Source organism: Geotrypetes seraphini, chromosome 3 (assembly GCF_902459505.1).
Source record: "Geotrypetes seraphini chromosome 3, aGeoSer1.1, whole genome shotgun sequence".
NCBI lineage: Eukaryota > Metazoa > Chordata > Amphibia > Gymnophiona > Dermophiidae > Geotrypetes > Geotrypetes seraphini.
The window spans coordinates 47,521,591-47,537,170 of NC_047086.1; the positions used below are offsets into that span (position 1 = coordinate 47,521,591).

At 44.2% G+C, this 15,580-nt stretch overlaps 1 protein-coding gene across 11 annotated transcripts in view; it reads right to left on the minus strand.

Annotated features, from left to right (window-relative positions):
• Positions 1 to 15,580, minus strand: part of SENP6 (SUMO specific peptidase 6) — a 373,212-nt gene that overhangs the window by 151,861 nt on the left and 205,771 nt on the right. For all 11 annotated transcript variants that reach the window (XM_033935430.1, XM_033935428.1, XM_033935423.1 and 8 more), the window contains one exon: positions 14,581 to 14,614. In XM_033935430.1, the coding sequence (XP_033791321.1) occupies positions 14,581 to 14,614 (34 nt within the window). The remainder of the gene's footprint in view (positions 1 to 14,580; positions 14,615 to 15,580) is intronic.

Consider the following 15,580-nt stretch of genomic DNA (forward strand, 5'->3'; position numbering starts at 1 on the left):
AGTGGAAGCAACCTCCATCCTTAACCCTAGATCTGGTCACTGAGGTTGTCCTGGAGATACTATGACTTGGCCTTTCCAAAGTCTTAGATCAGTCACTCCAGGTCTTCAACAAAAGGTAGATAGCCTCTACAGGGCAGCTTATTCTTTTTTTTTTATTATTATTTATTTATCAAATTTTTACATGTTATAAATCAAGTATCCACTTGTACAGAAAGTTGAAGAAAAGCAAGAAAATAATACTCAAAGGTAAAATACATAATAATCAAATCAAATCAAATAAATATTTAGCTTAAATTCAGCTCAAGTCCTCAACATTAGATCCAAGAAGGATAAGGCGGACATATTAACAAATGCTAACAACTGCTAACAACTATCAATTCAAATATTAGGAAAACAAGATCCCCTGGCTGAGAAAGGATATCATTATTCAAATGCACTTCACTTTGATTTTGATTTTCCTTCATCCAGCCGAGTTCCTGCCAAAAAGGCTGTCAACTGGAATGGTTCAAAGAATACATATTTCTTCATATGGTATTGTATTACACATTTACAAGGGTGTCTAAGGAAAAAAGTCCCACCAAGAGATGTAACCCCTGGCTTCATCAAAAGAAACTCTCGCCTTCTCCTCTGGGTTTCCCGTGCCAAGTCTGGAAACATTAATATTTTTTGTCCAAGAAATTCTTTCATTTTATTTCTAAAGAACAATCTAAGCAACCAGTTTTTATCTGGAGCAAGAGCCACAGTAAGAAGCAATGTTGCCGGAGATACTAGCTCTCTATCCGAAAGTTCCAAGATTGCTGAAACATTAAGTAGTTGATTATTCTCCTGTTGTTTAGATGGTGATTTAATAGCTTTCATTGGTAGGTAATATACTTGAGTAAGTGGTGGTAATGTATCCTCTGGAATACCCAAAATCTCCAATATATAACGTTTCAACATATCCCTAGGTGTCACCGAGGCTATCCTAGGAAAGTTAATCAGTCGGAGATTATTATTACGAGAAAAATTCTCCAAAGATTCCAGTTTTCTACGCATATTTGTATTATCTTTTATTATTGCTTCATTAAGCTGTTTTGATACTTTTAACTCCTGTTGTATATTCTCAATAGAATTCTTAGATTCACCAATTTCAACTTTTATGTTTATCTCAGTTTCTTGAAGAGTAATTTTATTTTCCAGCTGCAAAAGCTGGGGCTTGACAGACTTGGCGAGGTCAGCCACTAAATCCCAAATTGAATCCAGTGTTACTTCTCTGGGTTTTTCAATAACATATGAAGGATTAAAAGTTTGAATAGTCTCACCAGTTTTCAGCTGTTCCTGGCAATCCTTCTGCTGGCCTGAAGTAATCCCTGATGTTTCCAAGTCCTCGGTGTTTCTTGGACTCACCTGAAAACTCAGGGAGTCCATCTCCACGCTCCCCTCTCTGTTCTCTCTGGCCTCCGAGGGTAGATGCCTGCCTTCTCCCAGCAGCTCCTCCACTCGTGGGGAGCTGGTAACCTGAGGAGGTGGGGGAGGTGCCCTAGCGTCGGGGCTCAACGTTGTCTCTAGCCCCAAGGAGATCACCTCATTTCCGCCCCTCTGAGGCGTCTCCAGCGGGGGTGCCGACGCTGCCGGGATATCCTGCATCCGACGCAGGAGTTCTTCTATGTTGCCGAACGAGGGGACCGCCGAACGCCGCGAGGCTCCAGCGGCGCTGCGACCTCTCCTCTTCGGCATTCTAGGTAGGTAAATCTGTTCAGCAGAAAATTTTCAGAAAGTCTCCTCCGGTGTGCTGCTCAGCGTCCGGGACCGTCGGCCATCTTGGATCTATCTACAGGGCAGCTTATTCAAACAAGATTTGGAGGTTACATTGACAGCCAAGCGCCATAGCCAACTCTGAACTAATACTATAATCACTGACCAGGAGACGATACAAATGAGGTAGTGAACCCTAACTCCAAGTGTGCAGCCATTAGAGAGACTGGCATCTGCTAAAACCTTCCACAGGAGGATGTAAGTCACATAGCTCCCACATATGGAGACCTCAATCCCCAAAGCTGAAGACACAAAGGCTTGTTTAAGGAGCTGCTCCACCTTCCTATCATAGGCACTGAGCTACTATAATAGGGATCATTGTTCCCTGGTCACTGCTGTGACCAGCACATCCACCATGGAGAGTTGCAACATCTTGACCAATTCATCATATGGCAGAGTGTAAAGTCTACTCAGGAAACTGGTGCCCCAGTACAAACCATTAATACCTTCTCGCTCATTTAGGACCAAGTTGGAGAGAGCCCTAAAGAAGGAAAAGGCTTGTGCAGGCCTGCACAGTACCTCAGTATTTCAGTCACACAATCAATTAGCCTCTGGAGCTCCTCTCACCTAAACAATCTGACCACTGAAAATTCCTCTTCCTCAGCTGGGGATAGGTCCCCTAGAGTTGAGGACTCTTCCTACTGCAGAGAGTTCTCTTTTTATTTTTCCTTGGAATCCCAGGGGGCTCCTAGAGGGGATTTGAACCAGCCAGTGCCTTAATCATAAGAACATAAGAATAGCCTTACTGGGTCAGACCAATGGTCCATCAAGCCCAGTAGCCCGTTCTTACGGTAGCCAATCCACTTCACTAGTACCTGGCCAAAACCCAAGGAGTAGCAATATTCCATGCTACCAATCCAGGGCAAGCAGTGGCTTCCCCAATGTCTTTTTCAATAACAGACTATGGACTTTTCCTCCAGGAAATTGTCCAAACCTTTTTTCCGCGAGGAGGGGAGGGCTTTCCAGCTGCCATGTAAGCCACGGAAAAGGCCATACGGATCCATCTGGAAAGGACAGCCTTAGAAGCTGGTTTACCCTTGCGGGCAGGACCTGCTAGAACAAACAGATGGTCAGAGATGCAAAACTCATTTGCGACCTCCAGGTACCGCAACAGCAGCTTGTGAACATCCAAGGACCGCAACACCCGGACCTGCTCCCTCAAGCTGGAGGAAGCAAAAGCAGGAAGCCGGACTTACTGATTAACATGGAAAGTGGACATCACTTTTGGAAGAAAAGAAGGAACAGTGCACAGCATCACACCGGAATCCGTAATATGCAGAAAGGGATTCCGGCAGGACAGAGCCTGAAGCTCCGAAACCCTACAAGCTGAGGTAATGGCCACGAGAAACACAGTCTTGATCATAAGATCCATAAGGGACACCTGCTCCAGAGGCTCATATGGATGCAAAGTAAGAGAGCGGAAAACCAAGTTAAGATTCCAAGTCGGACATAGAAGGCGCAATGGAGGACGAAGCCTCAGAGCACCCCTCAGAAAACGAGCTACATCCAGATGAGCTGCCAAGGAGCCATTCAGAGAAGGAAGGCCCATATAAGACAGCTCAGCAATCTGCACCCGGAGAAAAGCAACCTTTTGTCCCTTCTTCAGGCCATCTTGCAGAAATTCCAGAACACAAGGAATTGACGGAACAGACAGTAAACATGACTCAGGATGCACCATGCCTGATAACACCTCCAAGCCTTCACATAGGTAGCCACTGCGAAGCAACATAGCAACCACAGCTGCAGAATAGCCCCGACTAGTCAGGGCTGCACACCCAATAGCCACACCGTAAGATCAAAGTGGTCTGGATCCTGCATTCTGCATGAGGTGGTGAGAGTGACAAGGTAACCAGAGTCCCTGATCCCATTGAAGCCAAACCAAGTCGGCACACCATGGCCATCTCGGCCAATCAGGTGTGACAAGTATCACCGGACTTCCATGGGTTGCTATCCATCGCAACAGATGCCCTATCATGGGCCACGGAGGGAAGACACAGAGGAGACCCTTCCCGTGTCCAGAGCTGAACCAGAGTGTCCAGGCCTTTGCTGCCTGCCTTGTGATGGAAACTGAAGAACTGCCATTAAATTGAATGTGTCTTCTCCACACTGATCTACTATGCAATTGAACGCTCTTTGAGACAGAGACCGCTCTCCGGGGTCCAGAGTCTGATGACTGAGAAAATCCGCTTGAACGTTGTCCACTCCAGCCACTGACAGTGCCACTAGTTGTCTCTCTGCCCACCAGAAAAGAAGCTGAGCCTCCACACTCAGGGAGGGACTCCTCGTGCACCCTGCCGACTGACATAAGCTACCACCATGGCGTTGTCTGAGAAGACGCAGATAGCTAGATGATTGACATAACATAACTTTATTCTTCTATACCGCCATAATCAAACAATTTCTAGGTGGTTTACACAAAAGAAGGCTGGACAATACATGACTCTCGAAGTGAAAGAGAGCAAGCCAAATCGCCCAAAGCTCCAGGCAATTGATCAATCACTTGCACTCTGAGGGAGCCTACCGGCCCTGAATATGGACAGTCATACACACCACCATGAACAGGCACGGTCATACACACCACCCCCCCCCCCCCCAGCCTTTGAGAATCGCATCTGTTGACAAAATCATCCACTCTGAAATCCAGAGGGGAAGACCCCTGGAGAACGAGAGAGGTTGCAGCCACCAGGTAAGAATGTTCCGTGCCATGGTTGACCAGGGCAGGGGCTGTGGACTCCAACGTGACAGCAAAGCATCATGCAATGGCCGCAAATGGGCTCTGGCCCAAGGGACCACATCTATCATCGTCACCATGGTCCCCAGAACCTGGAGGTACCTTGGGACCAGAGTGGCCATAAGGTGCCTGATAACCTGCTGAAGCTTCTCCTGACGGGACACAGGCATGAACACTTTCTTCTGTCCCTTGTGAAATCGAACTGTCAGATTTTCCAAATCATGCATTAACTAAGAACATAAGGTGACTTCCTGAAATTGATCACCCAGCCCAGGTGCTGGAGCAACCTAACCACCTGAAGAACAGCCTGATATCTCAGTTGTACAGATAAGGGTGAACCAGGACACCCAGGGTGCAAAGATAGGACGCCACAATCACCATCACTTTGGTGAAGGTCCTGAGTGCCGTCACCAATCCAAAGGGCATCACCACAAACTGGAAATACGGTTCCAAGGCATGGAACCTCAGATACTTCCTGTGGTCCGGAAGAATGGGAAAGCACAGTTACTTACCGTAACAGGTGTTATCCAGAGACAGCTGGCAGCTATTCTCAAATATGGATGACGTCGTCGACGGAGTCCGGACGCGGACACCTCACAAGCAGACTTGCTTGAAGAAACTCAAAATTTCAAGTCGCCCGCACCGCGCATGCGTGAGTGCCTTCCCGCCCAGCGTAGGGCGCATCTACTCAGTTCAGATAGCTAGCAGAGAAGCCAATCAGGGGAGGTGGGTGGGTTGTGAGAATAGCTGCCTGCTGTCCCTAGAAAACACCTGTTACGGAAAGTAACTGCTTTATCCCAGGACAAGCAGGCAGGTATTCTCAAATATGGGTGACCTCCAAGCTAACCAGAATGGGATGGTGGGAGTGTTGGCAATTTAGGAGAATAAATTTTGTAATACTGTTTGACCAAACTGTCCATCCCATCTGGAGAAAGTGTCCAGACAATAGTGAGAAGTGAAAGTATGAACCGAGAACCAAGTAGCAGCTCTACAAATTTCCTCAATAGGGGTAGATCTGAGGAAAGCTACTGAAGCTGCCATAGCTCTAACTTTATGGGCTGTGACTTTACTGTGAAGGGGTAATCCAGCCTGGGCATAGCAGAATGAGATACAAGCCACCATCCAGTTGGAGATGGTATGCTTAGAAATAGGATGACCCAACTTATTGGGATCGAAGGAGATAAAAAGTTGAGGAGCAGTTCTGTGTGGTTTGGTGCATTCTAAATAGAAGGCCAAAGCACGTTTACAGTCCAGGAGTATGAAGTGCAACTTCTCCAGGATGAGAATGAGGCTTTGGAAAAAACACTGGAAGAACAATGGATTGGTTGAGATGAAATTCTGAGACCACTTTAGGGAGGAATTTAGGATGAGTACGAAGAACCACTTTGTCATGATGGAACACTGTGAACGGTGGGTCAGCAACTAAAGCTTTCAGCTCACTAACCCGTCGAGCAGAAGTGATAGCTATGAGAAGCACCACTTTCCAAGTGAGATACTTCAGATGAGCCTTATCAATTGGTTCAAATGGAGGCTTCATGAGTTGAGAAAGGACAACATTGAGGTCCCAAACCACAGGAGGCGGTTTGAGAGGAGATTTGACATTGAAAAGTCCTTTCATAAATCTGGAAACCACCGGATGAGCAGAGAGGGGTTTCCCTTCAATAGGCTGATGGAAAGCCACAATTGCACTGAGATGGACTCGGATAGATGTAGATTTGAGGCCAGAATTGGATAGTCCAAAACAGAAGATAAGGAGGAATGCTGGGCTCCACTAGTCGCTTCTCCTGCTCGCAGATTTCTTCTTCAAAGGTGAGGCATTCTTCTAGTTCCCTTACTGTCTCTTCTAGTAGCCGGACTTGCTGTTTCAGGCTATCCAGCTCCATGCATAGACTGCATATGTATGTCCGAGTCCCCGAGGGGAGGTAGTCATACATATTACAGCAGGTGCAGAAGACTGGAAAGCTCATCTTCTGACTTCCTTGGGCTGTCATTTCTTATCCCCCTTCTGATTTTTGTGGGTTTCTTGCTGTGAACCTTCTGTCTCAGTCAGCTGGATGTGACTTAACTTCCTGTTTGCTGTGGGTCTGTTGCCGTGGGTCTGTTGTGGTCTGTTGTTGTGGGTCTGCTGCTGTGTTTGTTGTGGCGGTTTGCCCAATCCCAAACTTTTAGAGCTTCTTGACAAAGGGTCTGACAATAGAAGCAAAGGATTTCTCATGGTCAGACAATTTCTTTGTGGCTGCCTCGATGGATTCATCGAAGTGATCATTGCTGTCACAAGGGATATTGGCTAAGCAGTCTTGAAGATTAGAGTCCATGTCAATGGTACGAAGCCAAGCAAGACGACGCATAGCCACAGAACAAGCAGCTGCCCGGGCAGACAACTCGAAGGCATCATAAGATGACTGCAGGAGATGTAATCTGAGTTGGGATAAAGAAGCCAGGACTTCTTGAAATTCAAAATGCTTTTGAGTATCCAGATAAGTCAAAAACTTTGGCAATAGAGAAATAAGGAATTCAAAATAAGTAATGAATTGAAAATTATAACCGAGGACTTTAGAGGACATCATGGCATTTTGATAGATGCGATGTCCGAATTTGTCCATAGTTTTCCCTTCCAGGAGGAACGGTGGCGTAAACCTTGGAAGGATGGGACCTCTTCAAGGAGAACTGGACAAGCAGGGATTGATGAGATAACTGTGAGTTGTCAAACCCTTTGCAATGTACAGTTTTATACCTAGAGTCCAATTTTCCTGGAACAGCTGGTAGGACTCAACAAGCAGGGATTGATGAGATAACTGTGAGCTTTGCGATGCACAGTTTTATACCTAGAGTCCAATTTTCCTGGAACAGCTGGTATGGAAAAAGGTGTTTCCATGCATCGACCAAAAGTCTGATTCAAAAGCTTATGAAGTGGAAGCTTAAGAGACTCTGCCAGAGGTTGAGGAAGATGCATGACTTCTAGATACTCCTTAGAGTATTTGGAACCAGTATCTAATTGAAGATCCAAGTCCACAGCCATCTGACGAAGAAAAGATGAGAAAGATAGCTGATCTGCTAATGCTTTGCCTCGAGAAGGACTTGAGGACGTCGAGGCAGCCTGGGTCGAAGATGAAGCTTCGGCAGGAAAAAAGGCATCAAATGAATATGGTGGCTTGCATGAGGCAATCGAAACCGGGACATCCTCGAGGTTCGGCATTGGAGACCTCGAACAAGGAGTCGGTGGTCTAGTCAAGGTTGGAGTAGATCGAGGCTTAGTGGAAGAAGGTCTTTCTTTAGAAGAACTGTGCCTGGAAGCAGATCTCGAAGATCGAGGAGACTTCGCCTCGGAGATGGAAGCAGCTGATGGTATCAACGTATGTATGGGACTGGAGGCTTTAGATCGAAGCTCCAGAGGCTTAGTGGAGGAACCTCGATGCACTCCCATAGACTCTGCTCCTTGTTTAGAGTGTGAGGATTCCTTCCGAGGCACTTACAAAGAATCTGCGCCTTGCTGTAAATGCACTGATGCCAGACCAGACACTCGCAGAGATTTTGCTCCCTGCAAAGAGTGTGTAAGGTCAGTCTGAGGCAATGGAAGCTGCTCGACCTCACGGGAGACTGTTGAATGCCCAGGCTGGATGAGAGGAAGAAGCTTCGGTCCCATATTAGTAAGGAACTGAATGAATTGCTTCTCCAACATGGTCTGGAAAGAAGCCGGCAAGGATGGATCCGCGTCTGAAACCGGACCACCTGCCTTGGCTGGAGGTTCTTTCGAGGTAGTGTGAGTCTTAGGAAGTCTTAGGCACTTTAATCACTACCGCTGGAACTGACTGCTGAGCTATCTGACCTGAGGAAACAGGAGAAGATACAGCAGATGTCGTCGAAGAAAGAGCCTCTGCAAACGACGAAGGTCTGATTAGGCTCGAGGTGGAAGCAGGAGTAACCTCGGTAGGAGTCGAGGCCGAGGTCGCCTTTGAAGTCTAGGAATCAGTAGAAGATTCCATCTCGAAGAGCTTGTCCACCAAAATACGACGATTGAAAGCTCGAGACTGAAGCATAGTACAGTGTAGGCAATATGATGTTTCGGCCCAAGGCACTTGAGGCAGCGACGGTGTGGGTCAGTAAGAGAGATCGTGCGCTGGCACTTGCTACACTTCTTGAAGCCCGTGACAGGCCGGGACATAGAAGTGAAAATAGCCGCCGCAAGATCGAAGCCCTTGGGCTGCAGCCAAGTGACCTGTCCCGGAAAAGGATGGAAGAGGAAAAACATTTTTTTTTTAAACTGAAAATAAAATAAATAAAAAGAAGAACAGCGATTCGTGAGGAAAAAAGTTAAACCACGGTTCAGAGAAGGCACAAGTAATGAAGTTAACGCAGAGCGTCAAAGACAGACTTCTCAGCTCTGCGGAAAACTGAGAAGACGTGCCCTATGCTGGACGGGAAGGCACTCGCGCATGTGCGGGCAACTCGAAACTTCGAGATTCTTCAAGCAAGTCTGCTTGTGAGGCGTCCGCATCCGGGCTCTGTCGATGACGTCACCCATATGTGACAATAGCTGCCTGCTTGTCTTAGGATAATATGGAGATACAGCTCCGTCAGATCCAGGGAGGCTAGAACTCTCCCGGCACCCCCAAGGCTATCACTGAGCATACTGTCTCCATGCGGTAGCAGGGCACTTTCAGCTCTGCATTGACCACCTTGAGGTTCAGAATAGGTCTCCAGTCTTCGAAGCCTCTCTTTGGAATGATGAAGTATATTAAGCATCTCCCAGAGCCTGAGACTTGCTCTGAAATGGGCTCTATCGCTGCAATATCAAGTAACCTGTGGACCGTGGCCTGCACCAGAGGCGCCTTCTTGGGGTGGCACGCCACTGAATCCAGAAAATACTCGGTTAGAGAACAGAGAAACTCCAGTTTGAAGCCATCCCTGAGAACCTCCAAGACCCAGTGGACAGAGGTAATGTCATTCTGTCATTCTGCCTGCCTGCCATTCTGTCAGAAAGGAAGACAACTCCCCCACCCCCACAATATGCAGGGGGAGAGGGGAAGGAGACACCAGCTTGGCGTCAGAATTGCTTCTTTGCAGAAGTTGCTGGCATCGAGAATTGTCGAAGCGCTGTCTGGCAGATAAGGAGACCTGCTGGCCAGCGGGAGAACCTGAGTATGGATGAGAGTGTCTGAAGGGACAAAAATTACAGCGTCCAGAACCCTTGGAAAGGCAGGATCTATTCACAAGCAACAACTTAGGTCTGCGATCCTGCACACTGGTCATGAGGTCATCCAAACCCTGGCCGAAAAGCAGCTGTCCTTAAAGGGCAACTGGTACACTGAAAGAAAAAAATGCTTCTGTGGTCAAACCACTCCGTTCATTTTTTTCTTTCATCATTGATTTAGCTAAGTGTCCCCTCAAGAAGGCGCTTTGCATGCCAAAACTGTGATCCTTGTTGGGACCATTGTTTTACAATAAAGACTTATCACTGGTTGGAAAGACTCCTTCCTTGCCTTAGAAAACGAACCACCAGACCACTGCCAGATCCAGAGCATCCTGCGAGCTGAAATGGAATAGGTGGAAAGCTTAACAAAGACTTTCAAAATCTCATACAGGGCATCAGCCATATAGTCCACTCCTGAGATTAGGAAATCCAAGTAACAAAGCACCATAGGATCATGATGGAGCTTGAAATAATAATAAGTTTTATACGGTTTACAATGATTAGAAATGCTACAAATCGAGCAGAACTGACAAGCAAAACTAATTGATCTAGAGATCAATTAGAATGGGAAAGATTGTACAAATCAGCTGCCTAAGTACTCCAGGAACAGATATGTTTTTAGGTGTTTCCTGAATTCTCCATAAGAATTAGCATGCATAAGTAATCATTCCAGGTCTTTATCCCATAATGCTGCTTGATATGAGAGAAGATGTTGATGGTGACTTTTGAATTTGCATCCTCTAACCGGTGGGGATATAAAATTCAAGTGTGAGCTTCTCTTATGTCTGTTGATTGGGAAGGAGAAAAGGTCATTTATATATTTAGGAGTATGCCTGGGCCACAAAAGAAGAGGCTGACGCCACCTTAATGCCAGCAGCTACCGAATCAAACAGATGCTTGAGAATGAAATCCACACACCAATCCACACCAATCCCCTGTCACTGAGGAGAGAATTGTGCTTGGTGACCTGTGCCACTGAGGAATCCACCTTCAGGGAAGCAAAGCACTTGTTAAAAGCATCTGCCATGGGATGAAGCTGAGACAGTGTGAGCACATTTCAAAGGACCCTCAAGCGCCTCCCAAATATCCGTAAGAATCAAACTTGGTCAGGATGATCAGGAAAAGAGGCGGATTGCGGCCTCTGGTCACTCATAAGGGAACATTCCACAGTGACAGGGTGCTTAGACTGCAGTTTTAATTCCTGGAGAGATTCAGAGATCAAATCTACCAGATGCACGTGCTTGAAAACTCTACACACAGTGGGATCCTCCCCCTGATCTGGGGCTTCACACTGATCTGGATCCTGAAAATCAGCCAGATCTGCCACATTTTCAGCAGCCGCAGTGCCTCGCTGAGTAAGCAGAGGCATGGAAAGTGTATCTGGCACAACTGCAGGCACTACATACATACCAAGATGTTCAGTACATAGATATTCAAGAATGGATGAAAACAATTGTATAAAAATTCTATAAATGAACAAAAAATAAAAAATGAGATCATAATGCCGATGGGATCAGAAGACAAGGGTAATAAATGGAGGAGCAAAGATACTAAAAACTTAAGTAAAGAGCTTAAGAATTTTAGTTTTTAGTATCTTTGCTTCGTTTATTCTCTGGGGATTTTAGATAGTATCTTGCCGATAATTTTTTAGCGGTACTTTCAAGTTTTGCTCTCTCTTTCTCACTGTGAATTTTAGTAATGTCATGCCGTTGGGTTTTTTTTTTTTCCTTTTTATTAGCCGCTTCGGCATGCAGCGATTTTTTGATCCTGACTTTTTGATTCTTAATTTCAGTTCACATGTGTCAATCTCTATGGCCAGTTTGATATACTAGCGCAATGATGGCATTCCTACGAGTAGGAGAGTTAAATTTATGGCTTTTAGTACTATATATTTGTTACACACCAGAGCTTGTTTATATTCATGTGCTGGGACTGTACCTGTTACAGCACAGGTAGTATGATGTCACCCTTTTGACTTCCCTATATTATCTCCTTGACCATCACAAAGTGAGTGCCATCTAATATATATTTCTTGTACAGATCCTCTATAACTGTGTTTTTCAACCTTTTTTTTTATGTTGAATCAATTTTTATTATCAAATAACAAAGGACAAGCCAACAGGCAATAACCGCAGCAACAGAAGAGAACAATCAGAAACAAAATATCAGATCCAACAATCCCACCCAAACCACCTAGTCTGAAACAAGAAATAACTGTAGTGCAGTAGGCTTGGACTCAGATAACCCACTGCCAAAGACAAAGATTGACTCCAACACTGAAAAAGAGAGAAGAAAGAGAGAAAAAGAAAGAAAAGAAAGGAAGGGAAAGAGAAGTATACCTGGCGTCCCCTCAAAGATGGAAAACAAGCCCGGGTCTCAGAAAGAATCACAATGAATTTAGAATGTCACTTCTAGCCCGTGGTGATAATGAAAAAAGGTAAGAATCACAGATCCGAAGAAATTGTCGCTTTCTTCGTAAGCTATAAGACGCATCCTTCCGCTCCAGCAGCAGCAGAGCATGCAAACGATTCCTCCATGCCCAAAAGGATGGCAAAGTTTCTCCAATCCAAACAGATAGAATCACCTTCTTCCCCAAGACACCCACCCGTCTCATAAACAGCCGCTGACCCGAATCAGTTAAACGGAAGGCCTCATACTTATCCAGCAAGAGACCAGCTGCAGAAAAGGGAAGCGCATTGCCTAGAACACACTCCACATAAGATAAAACCTGTTTCAACCTTTTTTACATCTATGGACCGGCGGAAATAAAAGAATTATTTTGTGGATCGGCAAACTACTAAGACAGAAATAAAAAACCCCGTTTCCGTCACGTCCCCGTGAGCTCAGTCCCCGCAAACCATTTGATCCCATCCAAACGTATTTTATTAAAGTATAAAAAGAAACAATATTCTGTACAATTGCCATTTTATAAATACACATAATACAGAGCAAGGAACAACAAAACCCTTGCCTCCCCTCCACATATATCCCCCCTACTATCAAGAAAACTGAATAAGCCAAATTATTACAGAATGCTACAAAGCCAAAGAGGATGAAGATTGGCTTCCCACCTGTATACTCACCTTTGGTGGAGGTGTGGGCGCGATAGCAGGGGTATTTCGCAAACACTGGCCTATTATACAATTGCACCCCCTTGTTCAAGAGAGAGTTGATGAGAACATTTAATTCTGGGGGGGAGGGGGCCTGCCTGCCACTAGGCTTGCCTGCCTGCCCTGTCTGACCTGTGCCCTGCCCCTTCCCTGTGCCCTGCTCCGGCTTATACTGTGCCCTGTCCCAGCCTACCACTAGACCACTAGAGGGGGGATAGGGGACAGAGTCTGGCAGGGAGGGGGGACAGGGTGCAGAGCCTGACAAGTAGTGTGGGGTTGGGTGCAGAGCCTGGCAGGGAGAATTTGGTTCAGAATGTTTTTTTTCTTGTTTTCCTTCTCTAAATCTAGGGTGCATCTTAGGGAGCGAAAAATACAGTAAGCCAAGGCTACATGGCATAAATGCTCATGAGACAAAAATTTCTTTCATTTGAAAGGAAGCTCCGGAATGAGAGGGCATAGGATGAAGTTAAGAGCTGATAGGCTCAGGAGTAATCTAAAGAAATACTTTTTTACAGAAAGGGTAGTAGAAGTGGTGGAAAAAAAGACTGTCTGAATTCAAGAACTTGTAGAACAGGCATGTGGGATATCTTAGGGAGATCAGAGAGTTGATGGCGAAGGCTGTTGATCAGATATATGTTTATGAATAGGCTGGTGTTGAACTATTTCCAAAGAAAACAACTTGTGCTGTGTGAATAACATCTGCACAATCTGTGCTGCACTTGCACTGGAAAGATTCTGTAAAAGTAGAATCTGGTCATTGGCCCTTGGAGGGAGTAACTTGCACTGGAGATGCACATTGAGGAATTTATAATCAAAAACAGCCCAGGCACATTTCACAATCATTTTCAAAACTGTGAGTGAAATATCAGATAAACATTTGAGTGTTCACATAGCACCATTTGGTGTTTAAATATCCTCTGGATAAGGTTCTGTATAACCCACTTTGGGATTTAAACACAACCATCCATGTCATCATTGGATTCACGCCTTCATTGTTCAAGTTTATTTATATTTATTTAATTTTTCTTTATAACAATTTAAATTGAATTAAAACATGCACAGGCTGCTGTAATTACTTCACTGGACCACTGCCTGAGGAATTTCAACATTTTTTATTCCTATCTTCTTTATCCATTAGTTACCCCCTCCCTATCTCAGTCTTTCATCTATGCCTGCCCCAGAAATATCCTGCATATTATACTTCTGAGGTATCTGCATTGTTACATATGAATATTTAAATCTGTGAAATTACATCTCACAAGAGCTGTGGTAGAGACTACACTCTCATTCAGAATGTACAAACTCTTAATCTCTTTACAAAAATGAACTTGATGGTACAGAGAAGGTCACACTACCTATTAATATAAATAGCATATTACAACCTCCTTTCTTTGCCTCCATTCTATACCTTCTTTCTACAGTCTGATTGTAGGATACCAACTTTGAGGTCATCAGAGATGATGAGATACAGCTCATCTCCCATTTACTGATTAGCTGTAGCTTTCTCTTTCCTCCAACCCTAAAACTGTATTCATTGCTCTTCTGTTTTCTGCAACCTGATTGCATAATTGCACTTGCTTTTATATTAAATTTTAGTGTTAAACTACCTATCTACAATTTAGTTTATTAGGTTTTTTTTCTAGTTTTATTTTCTAGGTTCAGGAAAAAAACCAAAAGAGAGATTCAATACTGGCGTACCACTTGATCATCTAAAACACCAGACACACAATACATGGTATTAAAAACCAACTAACCTTCAAGTTTTATCTTGATGTAGTCCAGGCAAAACTGTGAAAGATACTTGCATTAGTATGATTACAAAACAGTCTCTCTTAAACATATCCATTGCTGTTCTTAATAGGTGGAAATGGTTTGAATATTTAACAATAGCTGCAAATGCAATAATTTAAATACAGTACTGAAATTATTATATATAAGCAACACTGCTACATTTCTAATTAGAATTATTACAGTGTTAAATACATGTAAGGCAGGCAGTGCCACCACTGTTTAGTTTCAGACCAGCTATTTAGCAGGCTTAAACTAAAAATCTAGAGGATTCTATTTATTTATAATCTGCTCAATCTTATATCCTTGGTGGAAAATAGTACATACATAATAAAATAAAATTATACATTACAAAGATATAACACCAAGACATTTTATTTCAGCATTCTATATACAGTATAAAAAAACAAACAAAAACGGAAAGAAAATAATACCTTTTTATTGGACTAACTTAATGTAGTTTATGATTAGCTTTCCAAGATAACCCCTTCTTTCTCAGATCAGAGGAAGAAGGGGTTACCTTTGAAAGCTAATCATAAACTATATTAAGTTAGTCCAATAAAAAGGTATTATTTTCTTTCCACTAAGTTTTTGTTTTATTTCTACATAATACCTTGAAGAGTGGACTAACACGGCAATCATAACATTTCACTTAGCATCATAAATGAATCATCAGTATATCTAATCTCATAATAAATTTCAACTGCTCCTACTGTAATCCTCACCATAAACATAGAAACATGATGGCAGAAAAAGGCCAAATGGCCCATCCAGTCTGTCCATTTGCAGCATCCACTATCTCCTACTCTCCCTAAGAGATCCCATGTGCCTGTCCCACGCTTTCGTGAATTCAGGCAGTCTTTTCCTCCACCACCTCTACCAGGATAATATTACACACATCTAACACCTTTTCTGGAGAAAAGTAAGTATTTCCTTAGATTACTCCTCAATCTATCACCTCTCTTC